General features: G+C 46.6%; 1 protein-coding gene across 1 annotated transcript in view; it reads left to right on the top strand.

Annotated features, from left to right (window-relative positions):
* PHACTR4 (phosphatase and actin regulator 4) overlaps positions 1–25,206 on the top strand; it is a 43,777-nt gene that overhangs the window by 5,931 nt on the left and 12,640 nt on the right. The window contains 2 exon segments of the mRNA XM_050909796.1: positions 22,357–22,533; positions 22,970–23,050. Coding sequence (XP_050765753.1) covers positions 22,357–22,533; positions 22,970–23,050 — 258 coding nt within the window.

Below are 25,206 nucleotides of genomic sequence, written 5' to 3'. Positions count from 1 at the left end.
GTGTAATTAACATGCGGAGTGCTGTCAGGGTGCTTGGGGCAGTTAATGGGATGCTGATGCTGCTGTTCTGCCTGCTGTATTTGCAAGTGATTCAGATCAGGTATCCATGTACTAGTTGGTGTGGCATTTATAGAAAATAAATACCTAATAATTCCGCCCCGAACAAGCCCCTTATGATTTGAGTAGGTGTCTGAACTCTTGCTGCCTTTCCCTCCTGCTCTACAAGCCAAGTGTTTTACAGAGATTATTTGTTGACCTGCCAGAGACCTTGTAATTCTGTGGCACCCCATTTCAAGTGACTTTTAAAGCTGTTGTAGTAAATGACCGTGCAGTTTCTACAGATAGCTCTGCCTGGAGGAAAGCGGAGGTTAATTTTGCTGGTTTTGTGGTTTAGTGGGTAAGCTGTGGATGTGCTGGGAATGAGATGCTTTCGCTTCCAGGCTGGCTGGAGCAAGATAGTAGCAAAAGCTGATGTTGAGTGAGAAATGTTGTATCTGCTGAAGTGCTTCATGATTGAATGGAACAGTCTTATTCCTTGTATTGAGATAAGACCTTGTAGGACATGGAATCAATCCTCCGGATAATTCAGGCCAACTCACTGTAAAATAGCGAGTATGGAGTTACTGTGGTTCGGTAAGTAGGGCACGGAGCAGAAGGGTCAGATTTCGAGAGCTTCTCGTTTTCATTTTTGACTCCTTGGACCTTAAATTCACCTTGCTCTCTGGAACGTTGCTGCCTGTAAATTCTGTCAAAGGATTTTAGTAGCTGATTTTATTGGGGTTAGGGGTAGAAGAGGAGCCTGCCTGGAACCAGATGTAAGTGGGTTTAGTATAAATGAAGTGATTTTTGTTATTACTGGTTTTCTTAGTTCACAGCAGCAATGTGTCCAGGCTGAATGGCAAACCTGGCTTTTTAAAAACAAAATACTGAACGTTCTCATTAATGTTGCTGCCCTTGTGAGTTGTAAATAGTGTTAGCTGAGCCATTGGCTGAACAAAGCTGCCTCTCAGGCCCCGCTGGGCTGCAGGGCTGGTGCTGATCTGCAGTCCGGTTGTTAACAGTTGCATGTTGTCACTGCTGACGTCACCGCTTTATCTGTTTCTTTCTCATTTGTCTTGAAAAGGAGCCTGGCTCTGATTTCTGAAGGTGTCTTTTGTCTCCTAAAACACTTGAGTGCAACAAGAAACCAGAGGTCTGGTGTGGCTTTTTTATGTGTGAGACCAATCCAGCTGTGATGAGACAAGTGATAACCATGACTTGGTTAGGAAGAATATGGTTCTTCAACCCAGCCTGGTTTTGTCTTGCTTTGTGAAGCATAGATTTTAAGATTTCTGAAAGCCTTACCAGCTGGGTTATGATAAACTTGTATTCCCTTGTACATAAAAAATAACATTTACAGGAGTTACTGAATTCCACTTACAGACCTGTTTAGCCTGTTGGTACTCAAGCTGTTCTGTTTCTGGGCTGAGCTTTGCAGACTCAGGATCTGTGATGGATCCTGGTGCCTGTTAGAGCTCATCTTAAGGCTGTGTAAGGTAAAGCTTTGTATATTGGTGTAACTCAGCTGTACGATTTCCTTGCAGTGTCTCAGTCCTTTTGTCAGTATCTTCCATTTCAGCCTGGAAACCTGCTTTCATCTCAGGTGTACTGCTGCTAACCTGGGAGGTCGCAGAGCGGTCGCTGGAGAAATCTAGAGATGGAAATAGGAACAAATTGTGCTAAAGTCGGCCAGAATCGATGCAGAGATCTGTGTCTGAGACAGCACCTCGCTTGTGAGACTTCTCTCACGGGATGAACACGGATGCTCGCTGCAAGGCGGGCAAATTCCTCTCCCTGCCTGTTGTGGCCATGGATGGGACTGAGTTTCATCCCTCACGAGGGACCCCCCCGGTCCAGCGCTGCAAAACGCCCCCATCGCTTTCCTCCTGCGATGGCCGGCTGCTGGGGCGGGACGCGGTTTTGTGGCGGGCCGTGTATCCCCGACACCGGCCCGGAGCCCCGTAAATATCCACCCCACCCCCCCCCCCCCCCCCCCCAAAAAAAAAAACCCCGGCGCGGAGGGGGCGCCGGCCGCGGCACTGCGCTGCGGCCGCCAGGGGGCGCGCGGCGGCGGGAGCGGGGCCGGGGCCGGGGCTCGGCGGGGCCCCCTCTCCCGCACCGGGCTGCTACCTGCCATGGCTTCCCCCCCCCCCCCGCCCCGAGAGATGGAGAATCGCCTGCCCGCAACCTTTGCCGGGACAGGGCTTTCCTGTAAAAGCTGCGTTTCTGTAGGGCAGCCCCCCTGCAAGAGCAGGGCCCTGGGGTTCCCCCTCTTTTTTTTGGGGGGGGGGGGGAGAAGAAACAAAGCGTGAAGGTGGAGCCAGGCGGTGGCCGTGGATGTCGACTTTCACAGGCGGTGAGCCAGCAGGATGCTGTGAAGTGGGGGGGTGACTCGGCGGCATGCTGCAATTGCATCAGGTTAGGGGCAAAATAATGAGGGTGGCCTAATTGGTGTAGCGTGTCCAAACAAAAGCCTCCTCCTGTGCTTGAAAAAGTGGAATTTAATAACTTTCCGTGTTCCATATAAGAATCCCGTAGAAAAACACGACGCGGTTCCTGTGGTTCTCCCCCGCTCTCTCCCGCGGGCTAGGAAACGGCTCTGTGTACTGTTTGCTTTGTATGTTTTCCCTTTACTTCCCCAGCACGGCTGCAGTAAGGGACTCGGTTTCCAAGGCTAGGTGAACAGTGAGTCATGGCTTGGCAAGGAAAATAACTCCTGAAGACTCGGTGCTGGTGATCCTTGCTGGATGGATCTGTTGGTAGCTCTGTTCTCAAAGGTAGATCAACGCCCTCTCCCCGTCTCAGGAAGGCAGAGCGAGACAGACATCTGAGGGTGACCCTTGATCATTGAGAGAACTATAACCAGCCTGTGCGATGATTTTCGTTGAAATTCAACCGAAATGTTGAAAAAGCTGCCTCCTCCACCCCTCAGCCCTTTGATCTTAACATTGAATCTTGGAGACGTTAGTGGTGATTAGGAAAGTAAACATCGTCCCTTCAGGAAAGTAAACATCATCGCTTCCTGGAGGGAAGGTAGAAGTTTGTTCTGCTCAAGCATTGTGCATTGCAGGGGTTAAGTTACATTTTACTTTGGGGAGGAAAGGAAAATCTCTCAAAGTAATTAACTTAAGATGCTGACGCTAATGAACAGGCTTTCAAAGCTGGTGCTGGTGGGGGGGTTGATGGGAATCCCCTATTGAATCAATGACACTAGGGCCTGAGGAGTGATTCTGCAATTATTAGGCTGAAATGATGTTGAACATGAAGTTAATCCTGTTATCTCTCAAATATTGAGCAAACTGCTTGCTCTGGATAGCTCTATAATGGGATTATACTAGTCAGTCTGGCACCCTCGACACTCCCTCTCTGTCCAGGGCTTTTTCTTATTTTTCTGTTCAGGATAAAGTATTGATCAGTCTTCCTAGAGTTAATTTTGGGAGGTGGTGTCTGGGGCACTGTTTTCCAGGGGTGCTGGATTTTTTTTTTTTTTGAAAAAATGAGTTTGATAGTGAGCACCCTGTTGCCTTATGAAGCCATTCACTCCTCCACAGCAAAGATCCCCTGAGCCCATCCCTAAATAAATGTTTAGGAAAAGAACTGAAGAACAAGGACAAATATAAAAGGAGACTTCCCTTCGTCATGCCTTCCTGGCATCAAGAATCTGCAGTTGAGTGAGTTCCTGTGCTGGAGACTGTTCCCAGGCCATCAATATTTGCAAAGTATAATCAGTTCTGGTTTGAAAGCCTAATTTTGCATCCGTGATAGCCTGTAGCAATTGTTCTAAACAAAAGTAACTGGTGGGGTTTTTAAAAGGATTATCTTGAGTTCGTTTTTAAGCAGTCTGATAAATTGCAAGGTAACTGATGTCAGGAAAACAGAAGAACCAAAATGATCATGTAGGGAGGAGAGAGAAAAGCCCTAATGCATGTTCAGTCACTTGCCGATACTCATTATAGATGGGATTGCTTTCCTGTTGGGCCCACAGACCTCCAAGTTTTAGTGGCCTGACTTTTGCGCAGGGTTTGTCATGAGCTGGGACAACGATGTTGTCACTGCCAGGTCCAGTTATGTCCTTGGTTGCAGCAGGGCACAACATAGCGACTTATGGTTCTGCAGTTATGGACAGAAATCAGACTACCGTGTATCGTGCAAGAGGTGAAGACCTATACCCTGGTGAGAACTGGAATTTGAGTTTCAACGTCAGGGAAAAAATTTTTTTCTCTACTCTGTAGCCAGAGGCTCAATTAGCAATAAAACGGGCCTCTTTCTTTCAGCATCACAAGAGTATAGAAGTGATTTCTACAACACCCATTAAATGAGCAGATGTTCTTGTGCCAAACCAGAAATTTCCATCAATATGGGAAAGTTCCATTAAAAGGTCAGTCAGCTTTTAGTTTCCAAGCTTCGATACTTTTTTAAGGCTGATCTGAATCTTGTTAAGAACTGCAGATTTTTTGGTGAGGTTTTATTTTTTTTTTCTACTCCCTTGACGAAGGTGAGAATTGCTTTGGAAGCTCTGAAGAGCTCCCTTACAGCAGAAATGGGCTTCGGCATTGCTAGTGACTCGTGTCTGGGCTGCCTCAAAGAAGGCAGTGAGAAGATGTGGGCTGGTGTGGCCAAGGGGCCACCTAGGATTTTGGACCAGCTGGGGTTTCAGTTTAAGTGCCCAGGGGCCAGCTAGCCCTGCTGTTAATAAGGTAATGGATTTAGATGGCGTTGTCGTAGCCTGTAGTTTCAGGGACTTTGGGGGAAGCCCTGAGATGGCATTCTTTACCGCAAGGGAGCTAGCGCCTTTCACAAGCTTTTTTAGATGGGAATCCAGCACAAGAACAAACTCCCTATTTCAAACCTAAAGTGCATAGAGAAATGGTTTAACGTTTATGTTTACACACCCTAAATTTTGTGCACCAGTTCAAATGCTTGCTCTAATGTATCTGTGCTATAACTACTGCTTGAAGAACGTACTTACTGGAGCCATGGTTTTCAACTTTTCATTTGTGCACCTTTGAACACTGTCTGAGAGGAGGCACAGACCGCTGTGAAGTTAGTTAATCCAAATGTACCTGGTTTTCTCAGTGGCTTCTCTTTGGACTCCTTAAAGATAGTTCTTGCTCATTCTTCCTGCAAGCTGAAAACCCCTGACCTGGAGTTTTGATGCTGCTCAGTCTTGCATGCTGTGGATCTTGAGGTGGGAACTCTTTGGTGGATGCCATGGTGGGGAATTTGGACTGATATTGCCTGTAAGATCTTTCTCCCTAATCAGCAGCGTTGACCTCTTAGAGCACTGGGAAGTACGTTGTAACCTCATGAAGCCATGGGATGTACCACGGAGTTCTGCAGCTGCCTCATCTCTGCCACGTGATTCTTTGATCCAAGCCCCTATCTCAAGGTATTTAACATAGGTGTGAGGCTTACAAAGGCTGCCACGGGCAGGAGCAAGGTGAATCACGCTGCTCTGTCTAGCCCACTGACTTGGGGGTTATCTGCCTTGCAAGTGAAGGTTTGACTACAGCTCACATAAGCCTTCCTGGGTTGGCTGTAAGCTTGTTAGCTTACGTACTTGAAATAGTAGTGTGCTATAACTCTTACGCTGCAAAATTTGTCTGAGAAGGTGAGTAAATATTTGAGTAGCTCGCCCTTGCAGAGCTCACGGCTGTTACAAGCAGGCGGCTGTTGGCATTTGAGCTGGCTGCTTCAAAGCCAGTCCTGATGGACTGCAGTGGTCGTGCTGGGCTAGGGTCAAACCTTTTACTGGCAGAAACAGTCCTGTTTCAATTTAACCACGTTTCCTCTCGCCAGCGGTGCCTGCAGCAGTGCTCAGAGTGTCTGCAGCCCCCCATGCAACCATGCCAAGTGTGAGTAGACGGGAGCATTATTTGATAGTCTCAGAAAGGGTTTTTAGCCGCTGTTTTGGTATGGTGCTACTTGCTCTAAACAAGGTCACTGCTGGTGCTCTACAAATGCAGGAGCCAAGGGAATGAGGTGAAATTATGTGAAATGAGGATTCTGGGAACGTGTGAAGGGTCACATCTGCAAGAGGGGGAGCAACTCTGGGAGAAACAGCTTTTTACAAGGTTACGATTAGCTGTACCTTCTGAACTGTTGGTGTTATCTCATCTCTTGACATTTCCTTTAATTATATGAAATGGCCTTGACACTGTAAACAATTGCCATGGCATTGTCTCTGCAGCTTGTGTGAGTCAGTGATGCGTAAACAGCGTTTGGTTTTGGGGACCCGATCTATATATGTCTCGGGACGTAAGCTACCTGTTCGCAGTTGTCACGTCTGCTTTTTGTGCCTTGTTCTGGGATGGCTCTTGGTGCTCGTGTGTGCCACCGTCTTGTTTTCACAAGAGCTCTTGGTGCTGGCAGAAAACAGAGGAGCATCGGGGCTGGGATTTCAGGAGGAGCCTAAGGGGGTTAGATAGGGTGCTCACATTTTGCTTTCAGCTCCTTTGGGCCTCTCTAATTCTCTCCCCAGTGAGCCAGTTTGAAAGGAGTGAGGAAGGGGATGATTCACAACACAAACCCAAGCATTGCTTTAATCACACTGGCGGACATCTTTTGCTCGGCATGTTTCAATCTTAAGCCTCGCTGGTGCTTGGAGACACCTTGGTGGTTGAGCAATAGTAAATATTTGGAGAGTTGAGGTTGAGGTTCACTCACTGTCTTGCTGATGGCTCTTGTCTGGGTGTGACCCGTGGTCTGGATGTGCCACTGTTTAGGGTGGTCCATGGTAGATCTATGAAACATATTTGGCTAGATGAACTTCCTAAGTGTTATCTTGTTCCTTAAATAGAGAATAAAGCTTGTATCAACATGAAGCACAAAGTTGATAAACTGGAATGGTTCCTCTTGGAGTTGTCATCTTGTATGGGGCAAATATTTATCCACGTTGTTTCAAAAGGCATATTTGTGCAATAGACGGAGGTCAAACCTGTAATTACCTGTTAGATTCACCCTGGTAGAAATGGCTTGTAAAAAACACAGTACACTTGAAAGGAAGCTTTTAAACCTGATGTTTGTGTGCGAATCTAAAGTTGTGGTTTAAAATTTCAAATTTTATGAGAGTTTTCAGTCGCATGGGTGCAAAAAGTATTTTTCTTGCTGAATTTAAGTGCCTTAAGCCAAATCTATGTGCCGTTTCTTTTAATTTCTGAACTGTAGGAGGGAATTTGGGTTTCTCTTCCAAATGTATCTGCTCGAGATGATCAGAAGCTGAGATTGTGTGCCAAACTTGCCTTGCATTTTAATAAGGAGCTTCTAGCCTAGTCAATAATTAAAGCAGAGCAGGTGCGGTGGGGAAGTTGGGTGTTCCCCAAAAGCTAAACCAAGGCGCTTTTGTAAGTCTCCCTGGGCAGAGCCAAGTGAGTGAAGGATGGTAGGATGCCCTGGCACTGGCTGGCTTTGTGCAGTAATTTGGAAAAAATGTAACTTCAGACTGAAGAGCTCTAGGTGTTGAAGGATAATTTGGCTTATTGGTGTGGTGTGCTTGCAATGAGCCCTTTGGGGTGGCAGAGGAAATACTAAAATGTTTTGCTGCAGTTTCATCTTCAGATATGAAGAGCAGGTGTACTTGCTGAGATTTTTGTGAAATGTTGAAAAGAGGAAACAAGACTTTTACAGAGAAATCTTGCTGCCTTTCTTTTCAGCTAGCATGTGGGCAGAGAGGCTTTCAGCTTAAGACATAGTTTGTCATCTTGAAGGATTAGAGGTAGGAAGAGAAATTTGGAATCATGAGTCTTTTAATGACTCAGAGCAGGGATACTAGCCTGTGGACCTTGACCTATGCATTGCAGACTAGCTTCTAGAGTTAAATATAGTGCTACCTCTGAGGGTTAATTTCAATTTAATTTTATTTTAGAGGTTTAATATTTACTGCTAGTCTTGCTGTTAATTTGCAATCTCCAGTGTAGTGCTTAACAGAGTTTGTCCCATCAGTTTTATAGGTGGCATAGATGGACTTATCTCTTTGCCAAAGGACTCGGTTATTTTGAATAATGTCTATATAAAGCTGTAAAGTCTTGCGTGACTTAGGTTTGTCCAGTAAGGTAGTTAACACGGAGGATGTGACTGTCTAGCACGTCTGTACGGCAGCCACTCGCTTAGGAAAAGCACTGTATACTTGTGCTGTGCCAGTCCTGAAAGCGCGTGCTGGGTAGTGGTTTGAGAGGAGAGGCATCTATTTTTGATTTGTGCTGAAGCTCTGTTAGTTTTGTCATTCTTTATCTCCAGTGTTTTGCGATGGGAAGCCCTAGGTGATGTCAGTTTATAGGTTCTTCTCTGAGTATCTTGGTTTTTGCTGCGGGAGAGGGTTAAACAAGAGTTAAGCTGAATGCCATGCCTGTTTCTTCCCTAAACAATGGAATAATTAATGTAATTTTCTTCTCTGTGTTTTTGCTTAATGTGTTCCTAATATAGCTGGAAGTGGCAGATGGGTTATCCTGCCTCCGAGTGCTTCACTGTTGGGAATATGCTGATGCTTTGCTGATGCCTGGTGCTTTGCTGGAATGTGTCCTATATTTGTGCTTCCTTTGGCTTCTGACCAGTGTTTCTTTTAATGCTGCTTCAAGGTGCTCCAAAAAGTAGTTTGTCAGCTTTGGAGGTTCCCTTGCCTCAAGATGGCATAGCCATGAATCACCATGGTGATCAAGTTAGCCAAGATGTGACTGAATCTTTAATTTTGTCAGGATTACATTCCTTAGCATTCCCTCACTAGTAAACAAGAAAATATTTAGCATATGTTGTAATTATAGTGAATGGTGAGGAGGCATTGAAGATGATACGTTTTCAGTACTGGCTAAAATGTGCTCTCATTGAAAGTTGCACTTCCTCCGCTGGAAAACAAGGCTGGGGGATATTTTGGCCTTAAGCTCCTCTTGGCCCCAAGACCTACTACGCAATTTTCTTTAGCTCGGTGCTTATGACAATTAAGCGATTCCTTGTGTTCCAGCCACCCACTGCGATCATGAGGCTTTCCAGGAGCATGTCCTCAGCTTTATTTTTCCTTCTTAAATGTGAGGCTGAACGTGCTGTCAGTCAGCTCGTTGGCAGAGGCTGCTGCTGAGCCCAGAGCAATGCTCTTCCTCCAGCTGTGCTCCGGCCCGGTCAACATCTGGGCTGCTGTAAGACACGGGTTGCTCGCCTTCCCCACCACCAGCACATACGTGGTGGCACCAAGACAGTCCTTGGTGTGCTAGATCCGCTGCCCTTTGCTTTCTGAGATCGAGCAGCTGCTATCGCTGCACTGACTAATTGGTGGGGACAAGGGGATTGGAATGCTCTGGGAAATAGGAGTTTCCCTCTTGGAAATGTCACAGGAAACGTGGAGGAAATCATGTGGTTTAGGAGCGGTTACCTCACTTTTCTATCTCATCCGAACCAGCACCCTTTCATCAAAGTATACAGAACCTAAACAATGCGATGCCAGCTGGCTTATAAATAAACCATTTTCCATTTCCACACTGGGTATCGGGCTGACTTTTAATACCATGTGAGGAGAAAGGAAGAGCGTCACGTTGTGTTGGCTTGTGACCTTTCAGATTGACTGCCTGGCTTCCTACCCGCTTGCTTCCCCTTGGTCTGCTGTCGTAGTTAATAACTCTTCCACATGCTCTGTTTCGGAGCACAGCCCAGAAATGGTCGTCTTTGTAGGTAGCCAGAGCTGTTGCATCTATATAATATTTTTTCATATTCTCCTTGTTCTGCCAAAGCTAGCAAACAGATTGTGGTGAAACGCATCCAGAGTTGTGGTGCTGCCACTTCTCCCTGCCAGCCCTCCCGGTAAGATGGCACCATGGGTATGTGTTAGTATTTCAGGTGGGTGCGTCTCCAGCAAGGAAAGAGCCTTAAACATCCTGTAGCTACTGTTGACTCTTTTGCTGATGGGCTCTGAAGGAAAACGCCCAGTATCACTGGTTTTAAATAGACAGCTCCGTCTGCATGGATGGGATAATGCAAGAGTCCTTTTTCATGTTCCTGTGGCTGAATCATGGAACATAAATGTCTGAGTCACTGCAGATGAATGCGGTGTTTCACGTTGGTGTGAACAACAGTGTCTTTATTAGAGGAGCTAATATTTGTGCTCATTATGGGTTTCATTAGATGTTAAAGTGAAACAATCTAGAAGAGTTCCTTTTACAATGTATATAAACAGACTATTAACATCTGAATGCCGGGTTTTTAATGGGATGCTGGTCTGGATGGAGAGGAAATTAAACTTCAGAGGAAAGTGATGTGCCCCACTTCTTGGGCGTTTTCTGCCCGTAACTGGTCGTCTTGTAGCTATCTGACTCTCCTGAAATCCTGTAAAATTTTCACGTAACTGGGATTTCTTGGTTACTACATTTTTAGAAGAAAATATTGAAGGGACTATCAGCCGTATCCCTTTTTGCTTTCCTGTAGAAAGCTCTTTGCTCTTCCGAGCTCTTCCTTCTCATGAAGGTCTTCACCTGTCCCCGAGGAGTAAAGGCTTTGCTCTGGTTTCTTCTGGTTGCTGCACAGCTAAGTCAGATGGCCCTTCTGCATTATTATGGGAATTTTGGACATTTGTTACTTGTCCTTGCTTGAAATGTGGATTTTCCATTGTCCTAGATGTCCAGTTGGATGGGGGCTGAGGTTTTGTCTCACTGCTGTTGGTAGAGCTGAAGCAACCTTACTAGACGAGGTGTTAAACCCTGAGTGTCGGTGCTCTGTGTTCTTCATGTGCTGCCGGCAGGGAACTTGGGCAGGTTGCTTTGTCCCCTACTTTTCCTCACCTGGGAAACAAAGCACTATGGATGCAAAGGGTTACTTAAGAGCACAGTAAGCATGGCTGCTCTTACGCTCTGTCCTTGGGCCAGAGTTGAGACGGGAACATTTTCTTGCGTTGTGCCTGCTGGTGCAGAATTTGCACCTTTCTTTCCAGAGATGGAACTGGAAGGATGGACTGGCAGGTTTTTCTGACCAGGAGTCCACCTTGAAAATAATGATGTTGGTGTTACTTTTGGTTTGGATTTCTGCTGTTCTCTGTGTTTTGCCAGCCCTCTTCTGGTGGGGTTTTTGTTCTTTCTACCCCAAAGAGGAGAGAGTTGTGGCTGATACTCCTAAAAGATGTTTGAAGTCCAAAGCCAGTTGCAATTTGAAATGCAGATTTGTACCTCTTTGCTCCTAGAGCACCACAGCCCTGCGTGTCAGAAGCAAATATTAATGCTTCTGGTACAAACTTTTATTACAAGTGCCTTTGCCAAATAATCTTGTTAATCTCTTCGTGATGGTTTGTAAGGCCTGATCAACGATACAGAAATGTGAAAGGGCTTTATTGCATGATTGTGTTTTCACAGCCTAGTGAGTTACTGTGCGGCACCAGAGCCTCAGTAACTGTCGTGCGTGCTCTTGGACTGCAGCCGCTGTGAATTTAAATGCATTCGTTTAAATCTCTTTCATTGAAATTTAAGCTAATGTTTCATGTTTTACTAATGTAGAAGTAAGGGGTCAGGCATATGATTGTGCTGCTGTGCTTTAACAACCTACCATGTGTCATCTGTTCTGCAGCAGAGCTTTGTGCACTCTTAATTCACAGCAAATGCAATATAAAATGCAGTGGCTTTAATCTCCTTGGAAGTCAGGCAAGTCTAGATGCAGTGTTTAGCGTTCTGTAGCATTCCCAGATGCAGCGATATTTTTTCCAGACCTCCTTCCAAGCTGGACAGCTGATTTACAGACTTGGAGAAGTCTCCCAGCCTCTATCTCTGAACTTTGTGGGTCCCTGCCAGATGGCAGTGTACTTAAATGGCTTTAAAATGGCTTTTTCTTTGTTTCAAAGCAAAGAGTCTTAAATGAGGTGGAGCATGCCTGTGAATCAGTATGTTAATTGCTCACAATGAAAATCAAAAGTACTTGGAAGACTGACTGCTGTGGCTGACCAGACAGAAACGCAGGCTCCTCTTCCGAGCACAGAGATGTCTGGTGGTGGGAGGCTGAGAAGAGCAACGCTTTCAGGAACGTCCATATGTTCTGCGCGAGGGAGGAGAGTGCTATTTGCTCCTCCGCCTCCATGTGTCTGCTGATCCCTTGCTCCTCCACCTGCTCCTGCTGCTGTGCTCTTGCTGTCCATGGGGATGGTGGTCATCTGCTCAGCAGGCAGGGGTTAAGGATGAGCTGGGTGCTGGTGCAGGTGGAGAAGGTGCAGAGGTGTCCTGCTTCCTCCCGTGTTTTTACGGCTCTGCTTCAGAAGAGAGGAAGGGATTTGCAAGTTGTCCGATGGCATGTTTAGTATGTTAGTGGAGGAACCAAGAGCATCAATGTCTTCCAGGTGTGTTTGTGGCTTAGGTGGAGTTTTATTAGATTTCAAAACTACCCCCTTCCCTTTCCTGGGATGTGTTGGCTGCAAAACTGCCTCCCACTGCGACATGCGGTTGTGAACGGCGATCTCTGCCGCTGCGAAGCCGGCGTTTGCTTTGGGTGTCTGTTCTGACTAATGTGCAGCATTCATTGTTCCCAGCTGCACCAGCCCCAATTGACAATCTTGGATTTTGTTGTTTCCCAGAATAGAAGATTTTTACTATTGGGACTGCTGCAGTAGTGAGCTTGTCCTGAACTCTTCTGGCTGCCTGAGTAATGTTCAGCGATACTGAAGTACTGCGGCTGCTGGCATGACAAGGACAGGATCCTCGAGGGCTGCAGCAAATCTTGGTGTGTTTAAAACTGCTTTTTCCTACAGCACTACCTACAGTGGGAGAGCGCAAACCTGGATGTGTCAGATGGGGTCGGGTTCCTGATTAGTCACTGGTGTGATGCTGCAGCAAATTCCTGTATGTTTTTGAAAATTGTTTTTCCTTTTCTCCTGAGTTAAAATTAAGCTTCTGGATGTTTAAAGGTTTTCCCACTCCTCTGTGGTATGGTGTACAGGGGTTAGAATTGATCTGTAGGTTCACTGAAGTCCCAACACAAATTTTGATGAAAAATTAAAGAATCCCAGTGGACATATTTAAACTCTAGAGATCTTTGTTATTGTGATGCAGATGTTGAGGGGGATATTTGTTACCTTAACCATCAAGGTGTGGCACATGAATAAAAAATAAACTTTTACTTTCCTGGTTAAATTTAAATTTTCCTTTGTTAAATTTAAATTAAACGAGAAGACACGTTCCCTGTTCCTACCTTCTTCCTGGTAACTTCAGTGGAGAGAGGAATTGCTATGAAATTGTATTTTTATTATACATCTGGCTAGATGCATATCAGCTCAGGGACTCTCTTTGAAATTCCCTTTACTCTCAGGATAGTGCAGCTCCTACAACAGTTAGAGTACCACGCTTTCTCATTCATGACCGCCTTGGTTTGTATTTTGCAGGCTCAGGTACGCTGTTACCTCCTTGATGCCGTTTGGGAGGTGAAACCCCTCTGTGTATTGGCGTGCATGGTTTCTCCAAGCCTTTCCTTGAGCAAAACACACTGGTCTCCCTCTCTCCTCACTCCCAGCTTCTCTCTTCTTGCTAAACTTGATGCGAGGAAGGAGCGAGGGGTGTTGATGATTTGGATTATGCAGCTAAGTGGCTGGAGCGTGGCTGGCTGTCTCCTCCCCTTCCTGAGCTTCAGCCCTAGCTAGCTCGGCTCTGGAATGACAGGCATTCCTGCGTGAAGGGAGCTGGCACGGCTGCCTATTTATGAGAATCAAGTGCCCGGCCATGGGGTACGAGGAGAACAGGACCTGCGCTGGACCGTCGGACACCCATGCCGTTGCCTGAGAGTTGGCAGCTGCCTCGCTCGCCAGGTTCTTTCCTAGTCCGAAGCGTGGATTTATCATTTTAAAGGACTAAAGTGCTCTCTCAGGGTAGACTTTTTTTCCTCTCTCCCTCTCCCGCCTCTTCCCGGAGAGCTGCTTAGAAAAGAATCTAATGGGGCAGCCGCACTTCTCGAGACCGGTAAATCCAGCTGCTTTTGGTGAGTAATGAAGGGCAAGGGAGACGGAGGAAACTTTGGGGCTGCGGCAGGGCAGGATTGCAGGTGAAACAGAGGAGTTGGGAGGAGTGGAATGCGGGGCTTGTGTAACCTGCGCCCAGCTTGGGAGCTGGGAAGAGTAACCAGAGAAATAACTCAATTTCCTTCCTTTCTCTTACTCATGTCGCATGCAATCGCTGTGCAACATGTTCTGCTGATCTTCAGACAGGCTCCGAGCTGCTGTTTTTAGGGATAGCCTCTGTCTTGCACGGCCAAGTTCAGGGACACTGGCTTTGCAAAGCGCTTGGACATCGGTAAAATTTACCAGAGTGGGGTAGGTAAGCCAGCCCTGATAGTCTGCCCGGACCAAAGCTGCCCAGAATTGCCCCCTTGTGCGTAATGTCACCCAGCTTTTTGGGGCAGCTATAGTAGTTTTGGGGGGAGCAGGGGCTTGGCAGTCATCTTCCTGCTTGTTTTCTCTCTCTACTCTGCAAGGTGTCTGAGTAACTGGCAGGCTGTAGCAAACACAACCTTGCTTTAAGTCCTGGAAGTAGCACTACTTCCAGAACACGGTGTGTAGGTCAGTGTTATTTCCAGGTCTCTGTCTTGGGTGCTGTTCCCAGCACTGGGACTGCAATGCACTGACTATAAGAGGAGACTTTACACATCGTGCTGTTCCCTTTTATCTCCTGCCGACTTGCTGTCAGCTGTCTGGGCTGAGTTGCTTACTCTCATCTGTAAAGCGGAATTATCTGATTTCTTAGAGAAACACTTCACATTTGCACATGGAGAGCTCCCTGAGATACCGATTTTTTTCATTCTTTTTCACTTTTATAACTTTGAACCTACCAAGTATTTTTAGGGCTCAGATTAAACCAGTGATTCTCTCTTCCCCACCCCCAGTTCACTCCAACTAGTTTTGTTCAAGAGCTGCTAAAAATAAGTAGTATTGAGAGAGTGGAAGGGAGAAGTAAAACTTCAGTTGTCTTCGTGCTGTCGATGGAGATGAACAGCATCTTCTCCTTGGATTTATGCGCTGTTAGAAGCTGACCTGTTCAGTCTTGGGCTCTTTCTCTCACCAAGCACCAGAGACAGTGGTAATTTTCAGGGGAGTGGGCTCACTTGGTGTAATGACACTGTCCTTTGCTGGAGACTGGAGTCCAGCAGACCTGGTGTTTCCTCAACTGGTCATTGGCTATCTGAAGTCTTTTTTCATGGTACAGCTTGCATAGTTCCTACCAAATAAATTGCGAACTTGAAGAGATGGTTCTTGCATTAACTTTGGCAGGATGCTGTTGAAAAGAAAAGTCTTGTGAAGATTATGGTGATCAGAAAAGCACAAAAGATGGGGAAGCCGAGAGCTGGGACTATTTGAAGCTGTTTTGTGACCGCAGCCTTTTATTGCTTTAAGGTCAGGATTCACATCTTCCCTGGACCATTCAGGAAATGCACGTGAAGTTTTTAAAGCTGTTATAGGAAGCTTAGAAACATTTACCTAAAGTGCTTTTTTGATACTTTAACCTTAACAGCGTTTCCCTCAAAAGAGTCTTTGTTTGCTTTTTGAGTTGTAGCTGTTTGCTTGAAAGCTTTTTGGATTCTTAACTGCTCTACCCGGCACAACAAAGCCGAAGAAGAGTGAGCGGAATTATTCTCCAGCCTGTGCCTCAGCACTGTTTTTGCAACGGGGGGGTTTGTTGCAGTCCCACAGCTTTAGCCAGTGAGGATCCCGCGCAGGCTCGATGTTGCGAGGCAGTCGGTCCCGCTGTAGCCTTAGGTCCAGGCTGTGCTGCAAAACACGCTTCCGAAGGTACAGTGATGTTAAGTGTATAATGAGCAGCCACATTCTCAGCAAAAGTTCCTGATGCACCTTCTGGGCTTGTATGATAGCAGAACTTCAGGGGTGTGTGTAACTTAGGAAAACAAAGGTGATTAAGCAGAAGTGTTCAGAGCTGCTGCTGTGGCATTGAAGTGCCTGATTTGTCTGAGTGCTTTTTAGCTCTCAGCTAAGCGTTTACACTGTCTTTTGCTGTAGCACAGGCTCACTGCTGCAGTTCTGTCTGGATGTGAGCCTTGAGGCTATGACTGTGAGACAGAAATGCCCAGTGAGCTCCTTGTGAACAGAAACTCCTGGGATTTGTGGAAATCCTGTAGTAACTACTAGGATAAGAGATGGGTCAGGTTCTGGGTGAACTATGGTTTGCAGATGGAAAGAATCTGGCTCAAGCTCATGATTTACACGCTATGCAAGTCTGGTTACAAAGCACACTACTGATGCTTTCTCGTTTCCTTTGTGAGGATGTCTCTTAATGAAGATAGAATTTAACAGATCTTACATTTCTGAAAAGGACTGGGGCAAAGAGCCTGTTGTAGTGCAGGCAGTGGTAAGACGCACCTTCTTTTGGAGTTAGTCTGCTCTACCAACTCTTGGATGTCTGCAGAGCTATTTCAGGGAGAAAAGCAGCGTGTTCTCAGTCTTTTCCTAACAGCTTCAGTCTGCAGTCCTGTCCTGGGGCTCACTGACCCTTCATCCTTAAAGGATTGTGCCATTTTCTTCATGAACACTGGAAATCAGTAGTTTCCCTCCCAGGCATATAGCAATATAATATGAATTGTCAGCATCTGGGATTGCAATTCTTTGATTTCTTCACAGCCTTCAGTCTTGCTTTGTTAGGGTCTCTAACTTGGATCTTGAAGTGATTTTTAGCTTATGTAATGGTGTGCCAGTTAAAAACAAAACAAAACTTCTCCATAGCCATGCTGGCTTTTGATGGTGTGTGGCCCAAGTTAAAATGGTTTAAAAATTCACCAGGACTAATTCTGCAATGACCTACGCTAGACGCAGCTTGGTTTTAATTTTTTTTAATACTGTGCATCAGAGGTGCTGCTATCTCATGTACTGTTGCAGGTATCTTCCCTATGAGAGATGATCCTTAATGAAAGAAGTGCTTTTTGTTTATTCATGTTGGTACCTGAAGTGTCTACTGTGCCTTTTTCTAGGCTGGTAGTGCATTGCTGTGCAAAAGGGTATTCTGGGGCTTGATCTCTGAAGATGGGGGTTAACTATATTTGCTCACGTGATGGCTTTTCCTCCCTTGGACCGTGGTGTGACCATTAAACCCTTACATTTATATGTTGGTATTTCCTAAACGTCAGCTAGATAGCTGCTGGCTGTTGTGAGTGTCCTGTGTGCGTGGCAATGGTGTGAACACGTGTGGTATTTTTAATTGACCCCACGGATCCTGGCTCTGCTGGTTTGACCCATTGAGAGTAGTGGTAGAAGTGAAAGCTTTACCATCTTTAATAGGAATGGCAGCCCCAAGCCTGACAAAAGCTTTGGGAGCAGATGACACATGCAGCACCGCAGCCACTTGCTGACTGCGTGATGAGCTTGGAGACCAACTGCGAGTCTCCAGCTTCTTCCACTGAAATGGTTTCTCTTTTCTGGAAAAAAACATTAGAGCGGTAGCTCGACACCACCCATGTTCTTGCACAACAGTTTGCACCTAACACAAGGTGCAGTGGGAGAAGAGCTTTTTTCTGCCTGCATTTTAGCTGCAGGACTTGAGTGTAAGTGTGTGTAGCATTCTGCAGAGGGAGGGTTTGAAAGACCAGCTGGCCAGGCGTACTGATGGAGAATTGCATCCCTAGCAGCTTGGCACTGCTGGAGCTTTCTGCCTTCTTGTGTCTCCAGGCTGTGCCAATTTTGTGACGTTTCCCTAGACTATTTCAGTCTAAACATTTTGGGTTAACAGAAATCTGCTGTTTAAACAGCTCAAATTCACCTGCTTGTTTTGATGGAACGGGATCAGGACATGTTAAGTGTTTCAGAGAGGAGATCTGAAATGGCAGCAGACCCTGGTAGGGAAGCTGGGAGATAGCAGCCGGGGCATAGCTCCCTCCCCAGACCCCGCTGGGTCCTGGGGGTCTGTCCGAGGCACGGCAGGTTGAGTGCTCCAGGCCATCTACTCGAGGAGAAGCACCCACGCTTGCCTGGGGCAATGTGCAGAAGTTGCAGTAGATGTTTTATTCCGGAGTCTTTCTCAACGGGGGCTGTGTTGCGGGGCAGTGCGTTAGGCATGGCGTGCTGGTGTCAGGGTGGGCTCTGTGGGGCTCTCCCTACTTCAGGGTCACTTTTCCAAAGTAGGTACTTCATGTAGTTCTTGCAGAAAGGTTAAACAAAGTTGTGCTTTGGCATGGGAACACATTAGGGACCTGCTTATTGGAAAAGCTCTTGACCTTCTAATGAGGACTCCCCTGGGTTCACCTGCATGACCTCATTTAACCTTTTGCATAAATTCTGAATGGGTTTTCCAGCCTGGGACCGCAGTGAAGAAGGTGAGGCTGGTCTCTTGGACACAGACTTGCCATGCAGGTAGACAGCCATGGTGCTGAGCAAGGGCATCAGCTTCCTGACGCTTCTCACCCTTCACTTAAAGTCCAGTTTGTCTTTTTTTGCCCCATTTCTTTCCCTGAGCTCTGTGCTGTGGTTCCTCAGTGGTTTCCCAGTGCATGACTGAGATAAGGAGGGGTTTCTGCCTTGCATTGCAAAGCAGCTTAGAGACCCTCCTGTACCTTGTAGAGCAGAGCAAGAGGAGGCACAGAGAATCTGCCTTGCTGAGGCTCCCTTCACAGTGAAGGCAGCTTGGGCAAGAAATGTCCTCTCTGCACCATTTCATGGAAATTTGAGCTGGAAATGGGCTGTGAATGGAAGGGAAGGTCCTTTTCCGAGGGAGTATGAGCGCTATCTAATGTGAACAATCACTGAACAATGAGGTTATTTAAAATACAGATCAGTAAAGCACACCTACAGCTGCTGATCCACCTGCTAATTAGCAGCAAATGTAATTCATAATTGCATCACAACAGACTGTTTTAAATGTCTATGTCCGTGTGGTAATTATGGATGGTAAAAGGAAGAGTGCTGTGGAAGGGCGTTATAAGCTCTCCTGTGAGCAGCCTGTGCTGCAGAACTGGACAGAATGAATCCCATTTTATATCGGGGAGGGAAATTGCTTTCACGGCATCAGTATTGCCCAGTGGGCTGTAGTGTTCTCGGGATGTTCACACTGCTTAGTAATGTGTATCGAGTTTTATTCTACACAGAGCAAACAGGATGGTGAAAATGATTTGGACTGTGGTTTTATGCCATGAAGGGGTACATGGTATGCCTGTCTCCCCCTCTTGCGTGGCTGTTTTTAGACACGGAACTGATTATAAAACAGCAAAACCGAGTGTTTTCATGTTGGACAAGACCTGATGCACAGCACAAGCCTACAAGCAGTTGGTAGCATGGCTGATGGAGTAGCATGGCTGATGGAGTAGCATGGCTGATGGAGTAGCGTGGCAGAGAAGCAAGAACTGAGTTACTTGATATCGATGCTGAATGTCATTGTGAAACCTAGCTTTTGTATTAACCTGCATGATTGCAAATAATGGCAGTCAGGCACCTGGTGTGAAGCTCCACCCTGAGATGGTATTTGATTTGACAGCCAGGCCTGGACTGCAGAAGCTGCTGAAAGAGGTGGTTCTGCCTGGAGTAAAACTCGCATGTGGGCTTCTCCCCCACCCTCCCTGCTTTTTGCTGCTCCTGCTTTGGGGTTATCGTGTGTCTCCTGCAGTTTCGGCTCATCCTTTCATGTCCACTGTTCCTCCGTAGCTGCTCGGAGGTGACTGTGGCAGGGGAATGCTTGTCATTCTCCCTCTAATTGGAAATGGAGACATCACAGCTTGCTGAGGTCTCTGTTTGTTAATCTGCAGACCTGATGGTTGAGTTTTCTTTTAATAACTTATTTTGCTTAGTGTAGCACTCTGACACCTTGGGTGGCAGACAGCACATAAGTTACATTCCTAAGAGCAATTCAGGGAAGGGATATATATATATATATATATATATATAAAGTGAGCTTGGTACGACTGCTTTCAGCGCTGTTTCTGCTCCTTGGAAAGGTGAGGGAAATGCCTTTGCATGGCACTTGGGATCCAAATTCCGTCCACAGCTTGTGGCTGGCAAGCGGACTTGCCTGCCTGGTAAACTTTGGGAACGCTCTATTGAACAAAGTGAATACTGCTTTTTAAAATTACATGTACAACTCCAGGGCTAATGTTCTAGTCTCTGAAGAGAGTGCCTCTAAGCATCCAGACAATTCCTCTTGGGTTTCTGGGAGCTTGAAATGCCTTTTTTTTTGTCCCCACTTCTACCCTCCCTCCCTCCCGGCAGAAAATCACAGAATAGAGCAGCAGAAAATCACAGATCGGTGCTGACATCTTGTATATTACTTTCCACCCAATTTCTCTCCTGTTATGAAGCCAGATTTTTTTTTAAGAAGTGGCTCAGATGCTGACTTGATCTTGCTTTTTGAAATAAATGTTGGCTGGCATCAGCTTTTCACTTGTTCTGAGTGAGCTTTCTGTTAGGGGGCTGATTTAAAAAAAGAAAATACAACCAAATGGAAAAACCCCATCAACCACCGCTGTGTGAAATCTGGAGTCCCACGAGTGAGAGGAGAGAAACCTGTACAGAACTGGAAGGGTCATGCATTTTAGGTAAAGTCTGAAATGGCCACAGTTAGCTTTGAAAAGCTTTTTTTTTTTCCTGCTGGTTAGCACAGTTGGCACTTCCTTGCCACTCCAGCCACTTGGTAAACCTGAGTCCTGGGCTCTGGTTTTGTCATCATTTGGTTAAAGGCTGCACTTCTTGCATGTGATCTAGATCCTCCTGCTGAAATGCTCTCTGGTTTCCCTTGTGCTGCTAGCATGGTCTCTGTTGCTCTTCTCTTCCATGTTATTCTTCCATTTCATTTGCACTCTGATGGAAAAACTGGGGTCCATCTGTCTTGCAGTGTTGCACAGTGACGGCCTGTCCCCAGCCCAGCGGCCTGAGGCTGCTCGGGAGCCCGTGGGCTGGGGTTCCCCGTGCTTGATGCTTCCTGGGGTCTGAAATCTCACGCTAGGAAGCACTACAGGGTTGCTGGTAGAGCTCCACCAAACAACTCATTTTTTTTCCTGTTTGGTTGGTTTTTTTCCCCTGTCCTGAATCTGCTCTTCCCCATGTTGACAGGAATCTGCTTTTTCACATCTGGGTCTGTATCCTTGGTGGATATTTGTAGGATATGGCAGATAGGTTATTAGCTCTTTGTCCTATGTGCAAAATGGCTTTCCCCTAAAATTCCTTTCCCAATCTCTTAGCCTCAGGAGATGGGATTCTTGGCTGAACTTTCTGCGTGGCCTACGGGGTATTGTCTTTTCTGCAGGCACGTCATACAGGCTTGTCTGAAGTTGACTAAAAGGTCTTTTGTGATCCCAGAAGGCTTGCAAACTCCAGAACATTTGACTTAGAGGCTCAAAAATAAGACGCGCAAGTGCAATGTGAAACACGGCACCTCAGCCTGCGGTATGTGGTGTTTGGCAGGACTGTGTCGTAGGACTGTAGGAAGTCTCAAGGCTCTGTTCTCGATACTGCGTGTTTTCACGGAGTTCTGCGACGCAGCTTGGGTGCTCCTGTCTTTTGCAGTGCTGAAGCCAGGGGATTCTTGGTCTGTAAATTAAGACCATGAAACAGGCCACCAGCTGGCTTCACTTAGGTTGTGTGCACTCTGATTTTTTTTTTTTGCAGGCATTGCTAGATTCTGCTGATTGTAAGTGTTCCCTTATGTTTCATCAAATACCCAGAAAACAGCAACACCAGGCAAGCCAGAATTGACCGTCACCAGCTTAGCATTTCGTGCTCTGGTTCTGCTTCGCAAGTTGCTTCTTTATGAGCTTTTTTTTTGTTGCAGTAAGTTGGGGATTTTTTGCGTGTCCCTTCCCGGCTCCGTGTCCTTCTCATGTTGTTCTCCAGAGACTTCGAGTACAGTAGGTGGAGCGCAGGGCTGTATTGTGTTGCTTTCCTGTGTAGTTGTTGCTCTTGGCCAGCTTTGCTGGCCTTATTTATAGAGGGAAAAATCAGAGAGGCTAAGTTCTAGCACATACAGCTGTTGTAATGGGTTTGGTAATTGCAGTGTGTGTAGACAGTCATGAAAGTCGGCTCTGCAGTCTGGAAGGTATTTGTGTTCGTGTAATTACTTTTGTCTAGCACCAGTTGCTTCCAACTGAAGATGAGAAACTGCAGCGAAGTGATTTTTGTTCCTTGGGCGAAGCTGTGACACTGCAAATTTAAACTAATCCTGGTTTCATTAGAAAGCTTCTTATCAGTTACCCTTTGCACTGTTAACATTGGAAACCCCACTCTTGTCTCCCCAAGCTAATGTGAAACGCTGACGGGTTACGTGAAGGCATGGAGTCTTGCTACCTTCTTTGCATGAACATGTGCCACTGTTCCCCAGTGTGCAAGGGGCAGGCTGGTGGGAGATGGCAGCTGTTACCTGCAGCATGAAGGTAACTTCTTTATTCTTTTCCGTGCAGCCGAAGAGGTGGATCACCTCCCAACTGATGCTGGCATGGGGGTAGACGTTTTGGAATCGGGTGACACCACACCTCCTACAAAGAGGAAAAGCAAGTTCTCAGGCTTTGGCAAGATCTTCAAACCCTGGAAGTGGAGGAAAAAGAAAAGCAGTGACAAATTTAAGGAGACTTCGGAAGGTAGAGTAATTGGGGCTGGGTGGGAGTCCCTTCCTCCGCTTGGGAAACCTGCCATTAGCCATCTGGCTAGTGAGAAGGGCTTGCTGTCACAAGCCTGAGTGCTGGCATGCATAAGAACCAAAATGTGACTTTGGTGATGGGCTGGCACTTGCAATCTCTCCAGAAACACCTTGCCATGGAGCAGTAGTTTCAGACAAATAAATTCCTTTCTTGCAAGGAACCTCCCCAAGCAGCTGTGGGGAGGGAGGGTTTGCTCCACAATCACCAATCTAGTGTGAAGTGCAGGCCTGAACGTGCAGTCCCTCCTCTTAATCCATGCAAAAACAGTGAAATTTGAAGCCCTTTTATTTCCTCCAGAGGGTCCCTTTAAAAAAGTATCTTCTTGAACTTCTAGCTTACCCTGTTTTCTGAGTGCTTTTTTTCAATTTAATATCAGTTTTAGAACGAAAGATTTCTATGCGAAAGCCAAGAGAGGAGCTGGTAAAAAGAGGGGTTCTGTTGGAAGACCCTGAGCAGGGTGAGTCTGCAAATGAACTTCTCTTCCTCCCGTCTGTGTTCTGTGTAGCTGATCTTCCTCTGGCAAAACCTCACCCTTGCAGCCATTCTTTTTTGGGAGACAAATATAAGGGCTCTTTGCTAATGTGGTTCCTGTCTGTCTTGCCCTTTTCAATATGCTCTCTCGTCTGACTTTTGCACCTGGCAAGGAAGGCAGCCTTTTCAGTTAGGAAGATGTTGCTAAGAAAGCGCAATGCCTGTCTTGAACATCTTCCTGTCTGCTGCTGGCGGCGAGGGGAGGGTGTTCTGTGTGTCACTTCCTATGCTGTCCCTCTTGCACGTGTCCTGCTCCAGCTACCTTATCTTGTCCTGCTAAGCTCCTCTGTCACACTTGCGCTCACCATCTCTGGCTTGTTCTGATCACACTCCAGACTGCACTCTAACCGCTGCGGGAGAGGCGTTGACCTCAGAGCTCAGGTTCGAAGGCCTTAAGCTTGGAAAAAGAAACCAATTGATGACTTTTGAGCTGCCTGGGTAGGGGCTTTTCCTCAAAGAGTTATAGACGAGATGCTTCATGGTATGGTGTCATAGTTAGTCATGGCTAAGCTTACTGAAGCTTGCCCTGCTGTCAAAGAAGCCTTATCCCCTTTTCTGTCATCCCTGGTGTCTCTGAGTTGGGGCCACCCTGCCAAAATAATTTCGTAGCCAGATCAGTTCATCGTCTAGTCACCTGGCTGTGTGTTGGGTGAAGTGGGTACAAGGGAGGGGGCAGGAACGTGTGGTGGGATAGCAGCCCACCCATCTGGGTGGCAGCGTGGTCTTTGGCTTAGAGCAATGTATAACTGCACCTCAAAAGACATACTGCAGAGGCAGCCTCAACCTAATGCAAATTTCAGGGTTCTTCTAAGAAAGATGCAAAGTGGAAAAGTGGAGGTGAAAAAGTGGTTTTCAGGCCAAACCACTGAAAGCAAAACTGAGAGGAAAAGTCTTAACACAGTTGTTTGCAGCTACACTGTAATGAAAGCCATCTACAACTACCCGAGGGTGTAAATGCTGGGCTGGAGGAAGAGTTCACTGGAGTACAAAAGTGTATGAGGTCACAGGATGAAACTGTGGAAGAGAGATCAAAGGCTTTGGGTAACAAACTTCCAACTAGAGATGACAGAGGAGAGCTCTTCCAAACTGTAAGGGTGTAACAGAAGCGTGGCTAAGAGATGGAATTATTTTCTGCTTTGAGTCATCTGATCTGGCTTAAGAAACAGAAGATGGCTATAATCTGGACAAAGTGCAAACCCAAGATAGGAGGGAGCAGTCAGTATTGTCAGGAGGGTCAGATTAGAAAGCGCATTATCTTAATCCCTTCTATGAGTTTAAGACACTTGGGCAGTCATAAGACGGTGGTGGTAGGTTATTGTATTTGCTTGCAATTTTAAAACCTGCTCTTACAAGGTCAGTTAATTTTCTTAGGCAAGTTCTTAGGGGAAAAAATGCTGGAAACCCTTTGAGACGAGTAAGCGAGGAGGTAGGGAAGAGGTATAGTGGAGGCTTTCAAACCCGGTGCAGCCGGGAGAGGAGGCCCTGCTGCTCTCTGGGCTGGCGGTCAGCAGGTTGTGCTGGGCTCACAGTAAGGAAAGAAGATGGCGTTGGACTGTCTTGACCTTGAAGGAGGTCACTGGAACTGAAGTCGAGAGTAAGGTGGTGTGAGAAGGCCATCAGGAGCTCCCGGCCAGAGAAGGGCATGCAAGGTTTGAATGGTAAGGAAGGCTAGATCATACTGTTCCTATCTCCCTTGCTGAAAACTTCAGCTAGCCAGAGGCAATTGCTGCTATAAAAAGCTCTGGCTCACCTCTTGAGTTTCAGCCCTGGCTGGGGAGGAAACTCCCTCTTGTTGCTGTCTGTACTTCCTGCGTTTCAGGCAAGGGCAGCTAAGCCAGTGAGGCGGCACGGTCTTCCATCTCCCCTCAGGAACCAAGGCTATTTTTTGCAGCAAAGAAAGCCCGGGGAGCTTTTGGCTTCTTGGCATCTTTGCTTTCAGCTTCTGAATAACAGCAGGTTAGGGAAGGGGAGGTAATACCTTGGCGGGGAGAGGAGGGGTGAAGAGGGCAGTGGAATAAAACTTCAAAAGTCAGAGCAACAGAGCACGCTGGGGTCTGACACCTGGGGGGCCCGTGATGCCAT

Source organism: Gymnogyps californianus, chromosome 22, assembly GCF_018139145.2.
Source record: "Gymnogyps californianus isolate 813 chromosome 22, ASM1813914v2, whole genome shotgun sequence".
Lineage (NCBI taxonomy): Eukaryota > Metazoa > Chordata > Aves > Accipitriformes > Cathartidae > Gymnogyps > Gymnogyps californianus.
This window is presented reverse-complemented; position numbering and strand designations above follow the sequence as displayed.